The 17,584-nt window shown below is 44.3% G+C and overlaps 1 protein-coding gene across 2 annotated transcripts in view; it reads left to right on the top strand.

The window, feature by feature from the left end:
* wwtr1 (WW domain containing transcription regulator 1) overlaps positions 1-17,584 on the top strand; it is a 177,878-nt gene that overhangs the window by 114,931 nt on the left and 45,363 nt on the right. For both annotated transcript variants that reach the window (XM_069897419.1, XM_069897418.1), the window contains exon 2: positions 13,982-14,106. In XM_069897419.1, the coding sequence (XP_069753520.1) occupies positions 13,982-14,106 (125 nt within the window). The remainder of the gene's footprint in view (positions 1-13,981; positions 14,107-17,584) is intronic.

Genomic DNA, 17,584 nt, shown 5'->3' with positions numbered 1-17,584 from the left:
CTAAGGCTGCCTCCTGCATTCTCTTCAATTTTCTTTCCGATTTGGTGATCCTACACAAAATATACTATGCTGCTATGCACTAACTGATCTCTCCGCACTTCTGTACTGCACCTTACTTGAGGTACTATGTACGAGATTACTAACTGGTCTGTTTGCAGAACAACCTCTACCCTGCCACATGTGGCAACAAACTTGAAATTGATCTCCTCTCTCAGCGTTACTGGGCTACGCATTTGCAACCTACTCACCTACACTAGAAAGTGGATGGAGAGCACACCTGTGACATATTCAACCGGTCAATGGTCATCTTCCACTGATCCATTAAACTGCCTGGAAATTTTTATATCAGCAGTTTCCTCCTTGTTTGGGATAAAGTCTGGTTACAGGAATATTGTGTGCAGTTTTGGTCACCCATATTCAGAAAAAATATCAATAAAATTGAAAGAGTGCAGAGCAAATTTACTCGGATTTTGCTGGGACTTCAGGAACTGAGTTACAGGGAAAGGTTAAACAGGCTTGGACTTTATTCCCCAGAGTATAGAAAAAAAGAGGGTAGATTTGATAGAAAATTATGAAGGTTATAGTCAAAGGAATTGTGAGTAGGCATTTTCCAATGAGGTTAGGGGTCAGGGGTTGAGGGTGAAAGGGAAAAAGTTGAGGGGGAAATTCTTCACACGGAGAGTGGTGGGAGTGTGGACTGAGTTGCCAGCTGAAGTGGTAAATACAGCCTCAATTTTAACATTTAAGAAAATATTGGACAGGTACATGGATGGGAGGGGTATGGAGAACCATGGACTGGGTGCAGGTCAGTGGGACTAGGCAAAATAATAGTTCAGCACAGACTAGAAGGGTAGAAGGGACCGCTTCTGTGCTGTTCTAAAATTCACACAACTACCCCACCGAGGTGCACCGTAGTCTAGAACCATTTGATGAATCTGGGTTACATCATACAGGCAGGGGTGTTACTGAAGATTACTTGCTGATAACAGTGGAGCTTGCTGTGGGTAGAGCCCCTTTCACACTAAATCGGCTGTTCAGTGTCCTGGGATAGGAATGGGGGTTTGGCCTTTCACACTAGACCACTCCTAACCAGGACATTGAATGCTTTCATACTCACAAGGGTTTATCCCTGGTGTTTGGTCTGTTCTACATTTAATCGGAAGTGCCTACAATCTTGCTGCCCATTTCACTTGCTGCCTGATCTCAATCCCGGCGTCTGGAGACACTGGGGATTGTACTAGGGGTCAATCCCCGGCATGAGATGATGTCATCTGATGCCGACATTGAGCAGATTTTGCTTTCACACTTGCCACTTTAAGGGCCGTTTGCCGTTCGATTCCTGGGATCACTGGCAAGTGTGAAAGGGGCTTCATGTGCGGAAAATGGAGGTGAACGGGAACAAGCACAGAAAAGGAGTTGAAGCCAGGATGATTTTAAGGACAGTTTCTTTCTCTTGAACAGATGTCTCATTATGTGATGCCTTGCACTGTTTAACAGCATTTTTATCTTTAACACTATTACCCTGCATGTTTGTTTGTTTGCATCACTTTCCTCTGCGCCTTTAATCTTGCAAGACCTATTGCTCTCTGTATGGGATGACTGTCTGGGCAGCACGCAAGACAAAGGTTTTCACTGTACCTGTGTCAGTAAACAATTGAATGGGGGGGGGGGAGAGGGGGGAAGAAGTCTGAGTTGCCAAGGGGCCCTGCTCCTGTGTTCTGGTGATCTCGATGCTTGAAGGAAGATTTTGGTAGGGAGTGTGCTCTCTCCCTGCTTGTATTGAACGTAGGAGCAGGTCTGATTGACAGGCAGCCGAGACTCAGTTGGAAGTTCAGATGTATTGTCCAGAGTTTGACATTGGGGCCACTGTGCATTTGGGAGCTGGTTTGTTTCTGTTTTGGGATCTGACTGGTTTACATTCTTCTGACAGCGAATGTGTGCAGTAATTAACGGCAAGTGACTCATTATACAGCACCTAATAGCCTGAATACGCTTGAGATTGTCTGATCTCGGAAGCTAAGCAGGCTCAGGACTGCTCAATACTTGGAGGGGAGACCACCTAGGAACACCAGGTGCTGTAGGTTTCTGTGAGGGCCGCTGGATAAAGTGGTGACTCTCTGCTTGTTTTGCGGTCGACAAAGTTAAAGAATTTCATGTATGTTACATTCTAAATGTAATATGTGACAATAATGGAACCTTTACCTTTACTTCCCGCTCTCCAACCCTGGGTCTCCTTGATTTGTGTGTACCTTATGGGCACGACTGTGAGGGGAGGCAAGGGTGGTGGGGGGGGGGGGTGGGGAAGGGGCAGGAAAAGTTTCAGAATAGTCTCCAAGCCTTTCCCTTGGCAGAAAAATCTACCCCAAAAGGCAACAGAATGCCTGTGTGAAAGATTATTCTATTTTGGATGGCCTAATTCTACCCAGGTGTTGACTTAATGGCTTTGAGGGATCCAATTTCACGTGTCGCCACTGGGGCTTGACAAATTGTAGGGAAGACCCTCTCATCTGTCGTCTCTGATGAAACAAGAGGGTGGACAGGTTTGTCTGGTTTGGCAGTTAGAGGGTGATTCATTTGGTCTATTTGTAAATGTTCTTCATCTCTACATGGAGAAATGGGCAAACTCCCTCCTGAGTGATGTAAACTGTTCAAGAGCTGGATTTTAAACAGGCTCATTCATCAATAAAATCTGACTGTCCCCCTGCTTTTAAGGTTCAAGGTTCCTTTATCGGCATGTACAAAATTTGTTTACTTTTGATTGCCCAGTGCCCCTCCCAACAAGAGAAAGGAGCAAAAGGAAGTCTCTTCGGTGACATCTGAAGGGCAGCACGGTTAGCGCAAGGCTATTACAGCGCCAGTGACCAGGGTTCGAATGTGCCACTGTCTGTAGGGAGTTGGTAGGTTCTCCCCGTGACCTGCGTAGATTTCTTCCGGGTGCTCCAGTTCCCCCACCCTCCCAACATGTAGGGAGCTGGTAGGTTAATTGGGTCTAAGTGTGCTTCATGGGCACGATCTCCTGTCTGGTCCAGCGGTGAACCTGAGCTCCAAACATTGAGTCACCCTCCTTGACTGCTGGTTCCCAACCCCTGATGTGATTAGAAAGCTGTCAGCGTGTAAGGTCTTTCTGGAGCCCCGACACCTGGTTCTCACGAGGTAATTTCCATTTGACATTCTCGAGACAGCTTTTGCATTACTTTTCCTCAGTAGGGAAAGAGACGAATAAAGACCCCTATCTCTTTGGCAGGTGGCCTTTTCCTGGCTAAGGGCTTCTTCCTGTGGACAGCACGTTTGGTCCATGAGGCTCTTTGACCTGAAACATTCACTCTGTTTCACTCTCCACAGATGCTGAGTCATTCCAGAATTTTCTATTTTTCTCTCAGATTTCCAGCATATGGTGTTTTATTTTAGTTTGTGAGGAAAATCAACAGCTAGGCAAGTGGACTCTATTTTGTGCAGTGTTCGTGTATCTAGAGGCCTGAGGTTTTGATCCAGTAACCTGAGTTCAAGTCCCACCACAGCAGGTGGGGTAGTAAAATTCAAATAATTAAATAACATCTGGAAATTTAAGGAAAAAATTGTCAGCTCTAGTAACAGCTTATTTAGTTCAGTAAGGTTGTTCAGGAAAAGCATCGAGTTGGAAGGGGGAGGAACACAGGACACCTGCAAGTGGGAAGATAGAAGAGAACGAAGTGATGGGACTGATAGGCGCAGGGGGAGAAAGAGGTGGGAGCTGGGGGTGGAGACAGAGGGATAAGGAAAGAGAGAGGGAGACTCAGGGAAGGGGGTTAATGAAAACTGGAGTGAAACATGTGTACTGATATGTTTTCCTCCATTACATAGCCCCTACCAGTTACTATATATATGAGGCTGGCCCTCCCACTAATGACTCATCTTTTAGGTCTCCTCCCCTTTTCCTTTGGCCATAAAGGTCGCGTGCAGTCCTGTACCTGGATCCGGGCCAGCCAAAGTCTTGTGTGCATTAAAACCTATTGTTCCTGCAGGCTATGACTCTGTGGTTATTGGTAGAACCTATCAACATGAACATCTGAAGATGCTGTGATTGTAGTAAAACCACACAGAAATGTTCAGCTGGTCTTGCAGCGTCCATAGGAGGTAAAGATATTTTACTGATGTTTGGGGCCTGAGCCCTCCTTCAAGGAAAAAAGCAGGAAGGTGTCTGAATAAAGGCTGAGAGAGAAAGGGGGCAGGGGAATGGGAGGGGGAGGAGTCCAGACAAAAGGATATGATGAGAGGAAAGGTGAGAATTGATTTTGGCTCTGTAAAAGGAGACAGAGGGAAAAGGAAAGAGAAAGGAGAGAGCGTGAGCTGGGGAAAAGGCGACAGGGGTAGAAGAAGGGGGAGGGGTTAACGGAAACCAGAGAAGTTGATATTAATGCCACCTGGGTGGAAACTACTCAGATTGAATATAATGTGTTGTTCCTCCAGTTTGCGAGTAGGCTTGGTTTGGCAGTTCATGAAGCCATGTTAAACTCTATATACAACTCGCACCGACTTTTTGGACTTCCTTGCAACAGCACTGCTGCTCAGAATTTGGTCACGTGACACATCTTAATGGGGTGTCGGCCTTAAAGCAATGTTTACCATCTGTTTTATGGATGCTTCATGAATAATTTCACTGGAACAGGGAGGCTTTTTGCCTTGGTGAGCCCCAGGAAGATGTGGGACATAGTCCTGCATGGGACACCAATGCCCATGAAATCCAAGGAGGCAAATTAAATCCAAAGTTAGTTCAGGAGGATGAAGGCCGACGATTCTCTACTATACATCAACAATTCTGCTGTGGAGAAAGTGGAGAACACAAAGTTCCTTGGAATGACGTATCCTGGACTCACACCTGCTCATTATTCAGGAAGGTGCAACATCACCTTCAGTACCTGAGGAGGCTGAGAAGGGCATCTTGGCAACCTTTGAGAGTGCCATGTCTGGCTGCATCATTGTGTGATATGGTAGTGGCAGAGTATCAGACCAGAAATCTATACAGAGGATCATTAAAACAGTCTAGAGATCACTGGGGTCTCTCTAGGTGACATTTATGGGAAGCGTTGACTAAATCGGGCTCAAGGTATTATATCAGAGCTTTTCCACAGTATCTTCAACCCACTAATGATCAAGAAGGTTCAAGGATCAAAATAAGGTTGGGGAATGACTTCTTCAAGCTGTATCCTGTAACTGGGAAAATCACCCCAAATATATTTTAATTATTGAGGTAATAATTATGTACCTGTGTATTGTGTGTTTTTCTCCATGTGCCTTGCTCTGGAGAGGTGCCACTTCATCAGGTTGTATGTATAGTCAGGTGATCATAAACAATAGGAGGTCAAGAGTGATAGTGGAAGAATGTGGCCGATGGTGTGAACCAGGGGCTGGTGCCGGGACACTCACTGTTTCATTTACATTCATGATTGGTTATGCAGGTAGGATTAGTTACTTTATAGGATACACTATTATGGAGGATAGTACTAGGTTACAAGAAGATATTGTTCAGTTGGTAAAAAGCACAAAACAGTAGCATTTAACCCTAATGAATGTAAGGTGATATGCTTTGGGAGGGCAATAAGGGGAGGATACACACAGGGCACTCGGGAGCACTGGGGAACAGAGGAACCTTGGTTACTAGTCCAGAAACCAAGATAAGGTGGTGAAGAAGATGAATGGTTTAGTAGCCTTCATTATTAGGAGTGTAGAATGTACATACAACATAGTACCAGGTCATTTTGGTCCACGAGCCTGTGCCACTCAATCACACCCAAGTGACCTACAATCCGTGGTACAATTTGAACGGTGGGTGGAAATGAGACCACATGCGGACACCGAGAGAACGTACAAACTCCTTACAGACAGTGCAGGATTCGTACCCTCGTCCCAGTCGCTGGCTCTGTAACAGCGTTGCACTAACTGCTACGCTAACTGTGCTGCCCAACATCTTGAAGAGGAGGCAGATAATGGTACAACTTCAGGAAGCATTGGTTAGGCCACAGCCATGCTCAGTTCTGGTCACCACACTGTAGGGAGGAGATGGAAAGCAGTGAAAAGTTTGAAGAGAAGATTCACCAGGATATTGGGACAGAGCATTTTGGTTGTGAGAAGTGAATATACAATCTGGGGTTGTGTTTCTTGGAATTAAGGAGGTTGGGGTGGGGGGGGGGGGGAATCAGATTCAAGCACAAAGACAGGGTAGAACGTCTAAAACGCTTCCCTGAAACAGAGGTGTCAAAACTGGGTTTAGGGTGAGGAGGAGATTTAGAAGGGAAGTGGACAGAATCTAGTGGACCTCACCTGAAGGGTTTGGAGGCAGGTATTCCCTCGAGATGAATGGAATACAAGGAATATTGAGGACATTGAAAGTATGGACTAATTACAGGTAAGTTGGGTGAATATTAGATGGGTGACGGTCATAGGACTCCCTCTGCATTGTGTATCTCCATGACTAGATAACCCCTGAAATCTATGACCTCAGCAAGAGGCAGACCAGGCATCACCTTCCCTGTTCAGCATCTTGCCGGGGTCAACTCCATAAGCACCCTGTTAGAGCCTCATGATTTTAGTGCTGGGATGGAGATCCAATGCAAATGCAGGGGGAGAAGATGGCAAGATTTCACTTTGTTTTCATGCAGTTTTGGAGCTGGCCATAGGCACAATTGCAGATTTGTCATTTTTACTTAGAATATATCAGGCAATTACATAAATACAAGTTAATTAGTTGGATTTTTAAAACTATTGGAACTTTCACTCTGTACCTTGAGAAAACGTCTGAGTAACTGAAGCTAAGAGGCTACTTTTCTTATCTCATGTAGATCTCTGGGCTAACAACCTTCTCTAAAATCTCTTCCCTCCTCACGCTCAGGCCTTCTATGTAATCCTGAATTTTAGATGATGTCTGGACTTGCTTCCCTATCACTCTCCATCGTCTGCCCCCTGTCTCCTCAGCTCTCCTCTGTCGATCCTGACCGAAAGCCGCCTCCCAGACCAAGGGTAATGTCAGCCGGGGCTGGTCAGATGCGGTTGGAAATCGTTATGGCCTGCGAAGGGAGCGATGCTGGAGACAGTCTGGCAACAGAGCCCAGACCTGTGTAGTTACCATGGCAAGTTGCTGAGCTTCTGTAGGGCCTCGTTTGCTTCACAGCAACAGTGAGGCTTCTTCCTTGGCAGAAAATGCCTTCAACCTCACCAGTCGCAAGGTTGGATCCAGTCTCCCATTCTTGGGGGGGGGGTTGGTGGAGGTGGGAGGCCAAAGGGCAGTGTTCAGACAAAATATATCATCCCATGCCAAGAATTTTCAAGGAAGCCAACTGCCTAACTATGGTTATACATCTGGAGACCATGCCAACAACACCTGGAGTACTGGTTTTCTGGCTCAATCTTCTGAGTTCCTATCTTTCAACAAGACAAATTGATTTCAAACCACCCTGGAACCCCTGAAGCTTATCATACATGCGTCAGGGCTGAGCTAGCCTGAGTGATATTTTTAGAATATGCTGCATCCACACTTTTAAGACAGCAATGATCTTCTTCACCTTGTGAAAACAGAACACATACACACCACAGACCAGTTGTACTGGCTCAGCTGAGAATCACCAATTAAAAATTTCCAGATTATCTATTTATTTATTTTCCGTGGGGTTTTTTGCCAGCTGCTTGAATTCTGGATAACTCGGGTTGTACAGTACTTATCTTTCTTACTTTAAGAAGCCACCCATAATTTACCATTTTGACAAAACCTTTGGTCTTCTGCTTTTGTATTTCCTTATATGGTTCATTGAAAAAATCTCCTGTAAGATTTCTTGCTGAGTTTTGCCAAATTAAAAAGTTCATTATAATTTGGCAGCATTTCAGCCAGACTTAACATCACATACAAACAATGCGCACACACCCCACACACCCACACACTCTCACACACCCACACACACACCCAGGCCCACACACACACCCCACACACTCTCACACACCCACACACACATACCCCCCACACAAACACACACACACCCACACACACACCCAGGCCCACACACACACCCCACACACTCTCACACACCCACACACACATACCCCCCACACAAACACACACACACCCACACACACCCACACACACCACACCCACACACACACACACACACCCACACACACCCACACACACCACACCCACACACACACACACCCACACACACTCTCACACACCCACACACACATACCCCCCACACAAACACACACACACACTCACACACCCACACACACACACCCACACACACTCTCACACACCCACACACATACCCCCACACAAACAGACACCCACACATACACCACACCCACTCCCACACACCACACCCACACACACATACCCCCACACACACACCCCCACACAAACATTCACACACACCCACACACACTCTCACACACACTCTCACACACCCACACACACACATACCCACACACATACCCTCACACAAACACACACCACACCCTCACACACCCACTCCTACACACCACACCCACACACACATACCCCCCACACAAACACACACACACCCACACACACTCTCACACACCCACACCACACCCACACACACACACACTCACACACCCACACACACATACCCCCCACACAAACACACACACACACCCACACACACTCTCATACACCCACACACACATACCCCCCACACAAACACACACACACCCACACACACATACCCCCCACACAAACACACACACACACCCACACACACTCTCACACACCCACACACACATACCACCCACACACACATACCCCCCACACAAACACATACACACACCCACACACATTCTCACACCCACACACACATACCCCCCACACAAACATACCCACACACCACACCCACACACACACACACACCCCACACCTACACCCACACACACACACACACTCTCTTTCTCTCTCTCTGTCTATATATATATGTAAATATTGATACAAAAAATGAACTAAATATATATGAATAATTCAAAATAATTTACTCCTTTCATTTATTGAGACCCAAGGTTCATCAATCTCACAGCCTGCGGGAAGAAGCTATTTCCCAGCCCATCAGTTCTGATCTTGATGCTCCTCTACCTCCTTTCTGATGGTAGTGGGTCAAAGATCCTGTGTTCATTGCTGATGGTGAATTCATTATTTTTCCTGAATGTGGGAATCACCTCTCCTGTCATTTTGCCTCCTGGCAATGGCATGTGGCTGAGCTAATGTGAGAACCCTTAAATAGTCTTGGTGAGATACTATGCAAGTGAAAATATGAAAGTGGTGGCCTGCAGTTTCCAAGTTGACATCACTCTGCCTTTTAGTAGGTTTAATGTTATTTCTGAAGTCATGGAAAACACATGTCAGTTCTTAATCTTGATCCGCTGAGCTTGTGTTGGTTTATACAATGGAGGATAAGGGACTGGGTAATCTCAAACCCTAGTTCATGGCTGGGTTTCCTGCACTTGAGTAAGGTCCGGTTGCCAAGATGACCAGAGGTGCAGGTGGAGTCTAGTAAATTCATTAACATATGTATATAGTGGGCGTCAACATTGCATATTAAGTTTCTTGCCTTTGAGATGTGTTTCAGTAATTCACAGCACCTTAGGTCTAATTGATTAATCAGAATCAGACATCAGAAGTAACGAATGTTGCAAAAAATGTACAAAGGAACACACAAGGAGGAGAAAGAGGAGTATATCATTTTTAAATGTAGACATACAGCACAATAACAGGCCTTTCTGGCCCACGAACCCGTACTGCCCAAATACACACGTGTCCTATTAACCCAATATATCTTTGAAACATTGGAAAAAACCGGAGCACCTGGAAGAAACCCACGGGGAAAACGAATAAACTCCTTAGAGACCAAGGCTACTGGTACTGTAATCGGTACAAATCTATACTAATGGTGCCACCCTAGATCTTAGCTGATTTGAAGGAGAGCTTAAATCTCTGAGGTATTGGCCTTAGGATGAGGCATTAAGTTGAGCCCATATCCTCCACCTCCGGTGGATAGAGCCATTCAACACAATACAGGCCATTTGGCCCAACTCATCCATGCTACCAAGAAATGGAAGTAGCAAGAGGCTATTGAGCCCCTTCATCTGCTTTGCCATTCAGTGACCAATCCATCACCTCAGCGTGACTCTCCTTTGTCCTCTTTAACGTCTTAACATATAGTTTCTCATTGAAGAAATGGTGTAGAAGGCTTTAAAATGTGAATAGTTTGGACTGTTCTCAGGAGAATGGATAAGGGTAAAGGAGGTGTTTGAGCTTGTAGTGGAATTCAGTGCTGGAAGTCACCGATTTGAAACCTTCACTCATAAATGCAAGAGGGAGTTCTGGAGAAAACTGATTTGATGAGACTGTGGAAAAGTTGTTCAGGGAATAATGTGGATCTGTTTAAGGAGATTGGGATGGCTGTGTGGTGAGGAGGCTGAGGAAACGAGAATATACAGATTAAGGAATTTATAAAGGAAGCATGTCATAATCACAGGCCAGGTAGACAGAATGGCCTCCTTCTGTGCCAAGGACAGAGTGTAACTCTCTCTGCAGGCACCATGAAATAGAAAGTGGCCTAAACATGCGGTGACATGCAATAACTTACCTGATTGATTCCAGGGAAGAAGTGCAATTTAGCCAGCATTAGTCGCTGGGCTGAACGGCCCGTTTCCATGCTGTATCACTGTGTGACCCTCGTCAAAGGAACTCACCTGACCTCGCAGTGTCCACAGGAAGTTAAGATATATTACTGACACTTCAGGCCTGAGCCCTTCCTCAAAGAATGAGTAATAAAAGAGGTGTCTGGATTAAAGGCTGGGGAAAGTAAAGGGGTGGAATGGGGTGGGGGGGGGCAAAGAGTACAGACCAACAGGCAAAAGGTGAATGTGATAAGAGGCAACGCGAGAATTGACTTTGGCTCTGAAAAGGGAAAAGAGAGAGAGAGAGATGTCGATGCAATCACGAAGAGGGCTTGCCGGTGGTTATACTATGAGCAGAAGCCTAAATACGCCTGGGATTGTCTGGTCTTGGAAGCTAAGCAGGCTCAGGCCTGGTCAGTACTTGGAGGGAGACCGGCTAGAAACACCAGGTGCTGTAAGTTTCTGTGAGGGGCGCTGGACAAAGTGGCGACTCTGTCTGCCTTACTGTAGAGAAACATTAAATTTCTGCATTTTACATTCTAAATGTAGTATTACGTGGCAATAATGGAACCTTTACCTTACTTTGCGAGGTGTTTGAGGAGATTCAATATGTGACCGATGACTCTCGAAAACTTCTCCCTTTCCCTTTGAAATATTTTTATTGATCTTAACATATTAATCTCACATACAAAGTCTACTAATATAGCAAAAAAGCATGTTATATAATATATATATCACAAATTAATATAAATGTAATTCAAATCTATCCATATTTGTTGATTTAACATTATTTCATAAAAATAATTCTGGATAGAAACCATTTGAGTTACATTATACCAAGCCTTGGTCATAACATCTGTTTAATGTGATAATATGATCAAACCCGCATATAATTGGTTAATTTAAAAAAAGGGATAAAAATTTTAAAAATCCAAATCTAATCGAAAACTTCTACAGGTGTACCGTGGAGAGCATTCTGGCTGGTTGCATCACTGTTTGGTTTGGAGGTGCCAACGCTCAGGACAGGAAAAAACTCTAGAGGGTTGTTAACTCGGCCTGTGACCTCATGGGCACCAGACTTCACTCCATCGAGGACATCTACACGAGGCGGTGTCTTAAAAAAGCAGCCTCTACCCTCAAAGACCCCCTCCACCCAGGCCATCCCCTCTTCACTCTGCTACCATTGGGGAAAAGGTACAGGAGCCTAAAGACGAGCACGCAACGGCACAAGGACAGCTTCTTCCCCGCTGCCATCAGATTCCTGAATAATCAATGAACCAAAGACACTTCCTTACTTTGAATTTTCATTCACTATTTTCATTTATTCTCATAAGGTGGTTTATATAAATGTTTGCTCTGTGATGCTGTTGCAAAACAATGAATTTTGTGACTCGTTCATGACAATAAATTCTGATTCTGATCCTCAGGATTAAAATTTCCTGAAATCAAAGTTTTACGAACCTTTAGAATTTCCCTATTCCAGAGAACAGTGGAAGCCATGTCATGAGGTCCATTCAAGGTGGAGATAAGTTCCTAGACAAGGGGCTGAGGATGAGATTAGGTCAGGCATGGTCTTATTAGTGAGTGGACCAGGCTGAAAGTCCCTTACTGTCTGCTCCTCTATTTACTCCTTACATTCTTATATCTCTGTATATTTACTTGGTGCTTGGCAGCGACTTGCTTTTGAGTGGTGATGAATTTCTAATGGAATTGTCACCCTGAATTTTGGCTGAATGCTCAGAAGGAAATTGGGTGTAACCAAGGGAGGTTGGGGCCTGTCTTGACAACACGAGTGTGTGTGGTCTCAGCTCAGAGAAGAAGGAGAGAGCATGTCGAGGCAAGTTCAATTGGGTTGCACAATGAAGCACGTGGCTGTAACTCAGCATTGTTCTTCTGCTGGGTGGAGATGGTTTGACACAGAAATCACAGCTGCTCACAATGGACTGATTTCTTCATCAAAGTGAGAGAACTGGGGCGGGTGTGCCAGAGAGGGAACACCCTAAAAGCTCTGCTTTCATAATTTAGGAACAGAAAATTTTCTTCTAAAGTTACAGAAGGCTTGGCTGACTGGGTCGTCTAGTGTTTCAACATGTGGAGTTGTAAGCATTTATAAACTCATTATCATGTTGACAAAGCATGTTAGTTGTCCGGGCTGGGCGTTATCATGGTCTGTTCGAGAAACTGATAGGGTGAAGTTTTACTCTAACTGCTGGGTCCTAAAAGCAAGGCTGCCATTCCAGTGCAGGGGTGCATTGTTGATAGTGCTGTCTAAGGCAACCTTTTTTTTGACTACGACCCCATTAGGATTCTGCCCAAAGTTTCCGGGCCCCCTTCCCTGCGAAGTCGGCAAATTTAGTTGATTTCTACCATACTTCTCTCCTACCAACGACATAAAAATATATATTTAAAAATTATGATTTCGATACATGGCCTCCCCTTAAATGTGCTGTAGCACCCCCCCCCCCCCCCCCGGGGGGACATATAGCCCACGATGAGAATGGAAGGGCTAAGGTATTTACACAAACTCCATTCCTCCTCTCTGATGTATGTGAAACACTTTGTCACTACTTTAAAGAAAGGGTAGATATCTCCACTGACCTAACCAGAACTTATCCCTCAACCAACGTGACTGAACACCATCATTATCACACTGATGGTTCTGGAATTTTCTGCATGCAATTGGGTACATCATGGCCATGATGTCCACGAGCCATTTAACGTGAAGGCTAAATCTTGGAAATGCCTAATTCTGCAAAGAAAGAAAGATTTAAGACTGTCAGTTGAAGGGGTTTCATCTGATTGGCAGTAAAATGGTGTGAGATTTTCTGAGGCCATGAGAAGTGTCGGTTCCAGTTTCACAGTTCGTTGCCAAGCTGAATGAGGCAGCCTGGTTATGAAGGCAATAAATGGGGAGTGAGGTGGGGTGGGGGGGGGGGCTTGGAAGTATCTGAGATAGTCTTCACAGAAGGTCATGGTCAAGTTTAGCTTCCAAGTTTGTGGACCAGCCCAGTAAATGAATCTTTACTGCATCTCTCCTATGGCAAGTCATTTTAATTTTTAAATCTTTTGCACTTGGAAAGTACAATGATGTAAATAGTTCCCAAAATCTGAATTGTATTTGCATATAGTGTCAAAGAGTCTGAGGTTTGAATGCTCAGTAAAATTTATTAGAATGTGACAGAAACAATCAGATAAAATGTGGAGAGTAGAATGAATGCATGTCCTCTAGTTCAAGCTACCGAGAATCAAGGTTGTTTGGCGAGCAGTCCAGTATTTACTTGGAGGCAGGATGGAACATTGAACCTAACTTCCAACTTTTCTGTTGCAGCCACGTAGACAGGATAACAACATGGCATGATCCTCGGAAGACCATGAGTCAGATGAACCTGAACACGGCTGGTACGTCAAACCAGATGCAACAGAGATCCATGGCAGTGCCTCATCCCAACCCTGGTGAGTTCCTATTGCAGTAGCTCCATGCAGAATTTGTGTCAAAGCCAGCTCTCAGATGTCACTGTGAAAATGCAACTTGCGATTCAGATTTATTGTCATAGAACATAGATGACATCACATACAACCCTGAGATCCTTTTTCCTGTGGGCAAGGCAGAATTATCACTTATTGGTAATGCAAAAAACAAAACTGTACCCAACGTACACATGTAAACAAATAGAGAAATGTAAACAGATAAAGAAATGTTAACAAACTGATAGTGCAATACTGAGAGATTTAAAAAATCAATAAAGTGCAAAAAATAAGAGTCCTTAAATGAGTCCTTGATTGAGTTTGTTGTTGAGTCTGATGATGGAGGGGGAGCAGCAATACTGAGAGATTTAAAAAATCAATAAAGTGCAAAAAATAAGAGTCCTTAAATGAGTCCTTGATTGAGTTTGTTGTTGAGTCTGATGATGGAGGGGGAGCAGCTGTTCCTGAACCAGGTGGTGTTCTCTACCTACTTACGGACGGACCTAGCTTCTCCCCACTCCTTGAATCTGCAATGTATCAAACCATCGATTTTAGCTGTAATCAATGAGCTTCAAGCTGAATCTTTTACTCCACATATTATCCCTTTGGACTTGTATTTTGACCATCTTGATCAAGCAAAAAAATAAGGTGTGATTAATAAGTTTATGGATAACACAAAAAAATAGTGGTGCTGTGGCTAGCAAGAAAGGCACAGCAGGATATGGATTGGTTGGAAAGTTGAGTGGAAGCCTGGCAGATGGAATTCAGTCCTGATAAGTGCAAGCTGATGCATTTTGGGAAATCAAATGGTGGTGAGAGAAATCCAGTAGAATCAGAGGAACTTCAGAGTTCGAGTTCTTACAGTTCTCACAGTTTGGCGGGCAGCAACCTCCTTTGAAGAAGACCGCAGAGCCCACCTCACTGACAAAAGACAAAGGAGGAAAAACCCAACACCCAACCCCAACCAACCAATTTTCCCCTGCAACCGCTGCAACCGTGTCTGCCTGTCCCGCGTCGGACTTGTCAGTCACCAACGAGCCTGCAGCAGACGTGGACATACCCCTCCATAAATCTTCGTCCGCGAAGCCAAACCAAAGAAAAAAAGAAAAAGCTGGTAAAGAAGGAAGATGGCTTGTCTTCATAGATTGGGGCAAAGTATATAAATGTTGAGTTGTTACAAAACACTGGTGAGATTGCACCTGGAGTATTATTTGCAGTTCCAGATTCACCAGATGAAGGATGCAATTGGCTCAAATAGGAGACTTTAGTTATGGGAGAGATTGGATCAGCTGAGTTTGTTTTCCCTGTAGTGTAGGTAGCTGAGGGATAACCAGATGGGAGCATATTCAGATAGTGAAGGTCAACAGATAGAGGTAGGATTCGGTCTAAAGATAAGATAGATGGCCGTGGATATCTCGCCAATGGTCAGGATATCAAAAGCAAGAAGTAATGGATTTAAGGTGTAAAGATGCAATTTTAAAGGTGATCTTTAAAGTTTTTACATTTAAGGGTGGAGCTCTGGAACTTACTGTCAGAGTAGTGGTGGTAAGATAAAATTATAATGTTTAAGAGATGGAGGCTGGTCCAGAACTGGAATGCTAGACCTCTAAAAACCATATCTGTCTCAAGAAGGTCCAGTTGAAATGAGGAAATCCTTGAAGGGCTTAGCAGCAAAGTTAGTTGGTTAGTGCAACACCAGTGATTCGGTTCAAATCCAGCACTGTCTGTAAGGAGTTGGCATGTTCTCCCCATGTCTACATAGGTTTCCTCAGGGTGCTCCAGTTTCCTTCAAAACATATGGGAGTTATAGGTTAATTGAGTGTAATTTGGTGGCATGGGCTAGAAAGGCCTGTTATCATGCTGTATCTCTGCATTTTAAATTATTTAAAATAAAAAATCTACAAATTAAAAATTTTAAATGAGGATTTGGTGCCTCCCGACCAAGCAGTGGAGCTCTGGGGACACACCTCAGAGAAACAGACTGGTGTGAGATGCGGGGGAAACTTATTCACTCAGGGAATTCTGAATTCTCCACCACAGAGATGCATGAAGACTGAGCTATGTTTATTCAAAAGAGAGTTTGATTCTTAGCTATTTTACCAGCATTTTTGTTGCATTGGAGTGATAAGTGGTGCTTGCCTCACCAAGAAGATTCCTCTCACCTGCAGGCAGGCCCTTCATTGGAACTTATTTGTCATATGGTCTCCTGATCTGTAATGATTCAGGAAGGTGACAGAAAACCATCAGCTTAAGGCAACTTAGAAATGGGTAATGCTTGCTGGCCTTGTGACAAAATGCAGATCCCATGAATGAACACATAAATGACCGAATAAATGAAGGCAAAACCTGGCAAAGTTTAGCTCACTGGAACTTCGTTTGCTCTTTTATGTTTGTTCCAAAATATTTCTCCAAATGAGTTGTCAAATGCTTGATAACGAAGAGTGTCGTGAGCTCTCTTTACCATTCCAACTTCGTACCAGATAACAAAGGCATGGGTGGTTCTTCAGTACTTGGGATTTCTTGACGTGTTACTTAAGAGCAGTGGAACATGAGATACTTGCTGTGTGCCAGTACGGATCTATTGAGAAGTCTATTGCCGGGGTTAGCAGTTAATAACAAAACCACTGCTACTGGCACATGTCCAGGTCTGACCTGGAGTTTCTGGGAAAGGAATGCTAATCTTCTGAATCTTTGAACAACCTGGGAGAGAAATTTTTGGATTTCAGTTTATTCAAATACTAATTTTTAAAATATTATTGGCAATGGGAGAAATAAATCTGTCCATTAAGTAAGGTGTGATGGACAACCCCTCTTGGAGTTATGGTCGTGAGTCAGTGGGCACTGGTGACGAAACCCCAGCAGTTCATCCTATCAAAGATGGCACTCAAGCCAACAAGCAAAGCCATTGTTCAGTTGAATCTGTGGCAAAATGTTAGAGTGGAAACAGGATCTTCAGCCCAACTTACCCACACCGAACAAAATGTTTCACCCACTGCCTGTGTTTGGCCCCCATCCCTCTAAAGCAGTGGTTCTCAACCTTTTTCTTTCCACTCACATACCACTTTAAGTTATCCCTATGCCATCGGTGCTCTGTGATTAGTGAGGGATTGCTTAAGGTGGGATGTGGGTGGAAAGAAAAAGTTTGAAAACCACTGTTTTAATCGTCTCATTATGTGCATTTCCAAAGGAAATGGGCCAATGACAATTTTTCTCAAGCAAAATACTTCAGTAACAATTGGGTCTAGAGCAATGATTCCTTAATCAATCCCTTAAGCACTCCCTTACTAATTACAGAGCCCCAATGGCATAGGAATTACTTAAAGTGGTCTGCGAATGGAAAGAAAAAAGTTGAGAACCTCTGCTCTAAACCCATCCTATCTATGTATCTGTCTAATTTTTTTCTGAAACATTGCAGCTGAACCTCCCTCAACAACATCCTCTGGTAGCCTGTTCCATATATTCACCA

Source organism: Narcine bancroftii, chromosome 9, assembly GCF_036971445.1.
Source record: "Narcine bancroftii isolate sNarBan1 chromosome 9, sNarBan1.hap1, whole genome shotgun sequence".
NCBI classification, from domain to species: domain Eukaryota; kingdom Metazoa; phylum Chordata; class Chondrichthyes; order Torpediniformes; family Narcinidae; genus Narcine; species Narcine bancroftii.
Note: the sequence above shows the minus strand (reverse complement) of the source record. Positions and strands in the feature narration are given on the sequence as shown.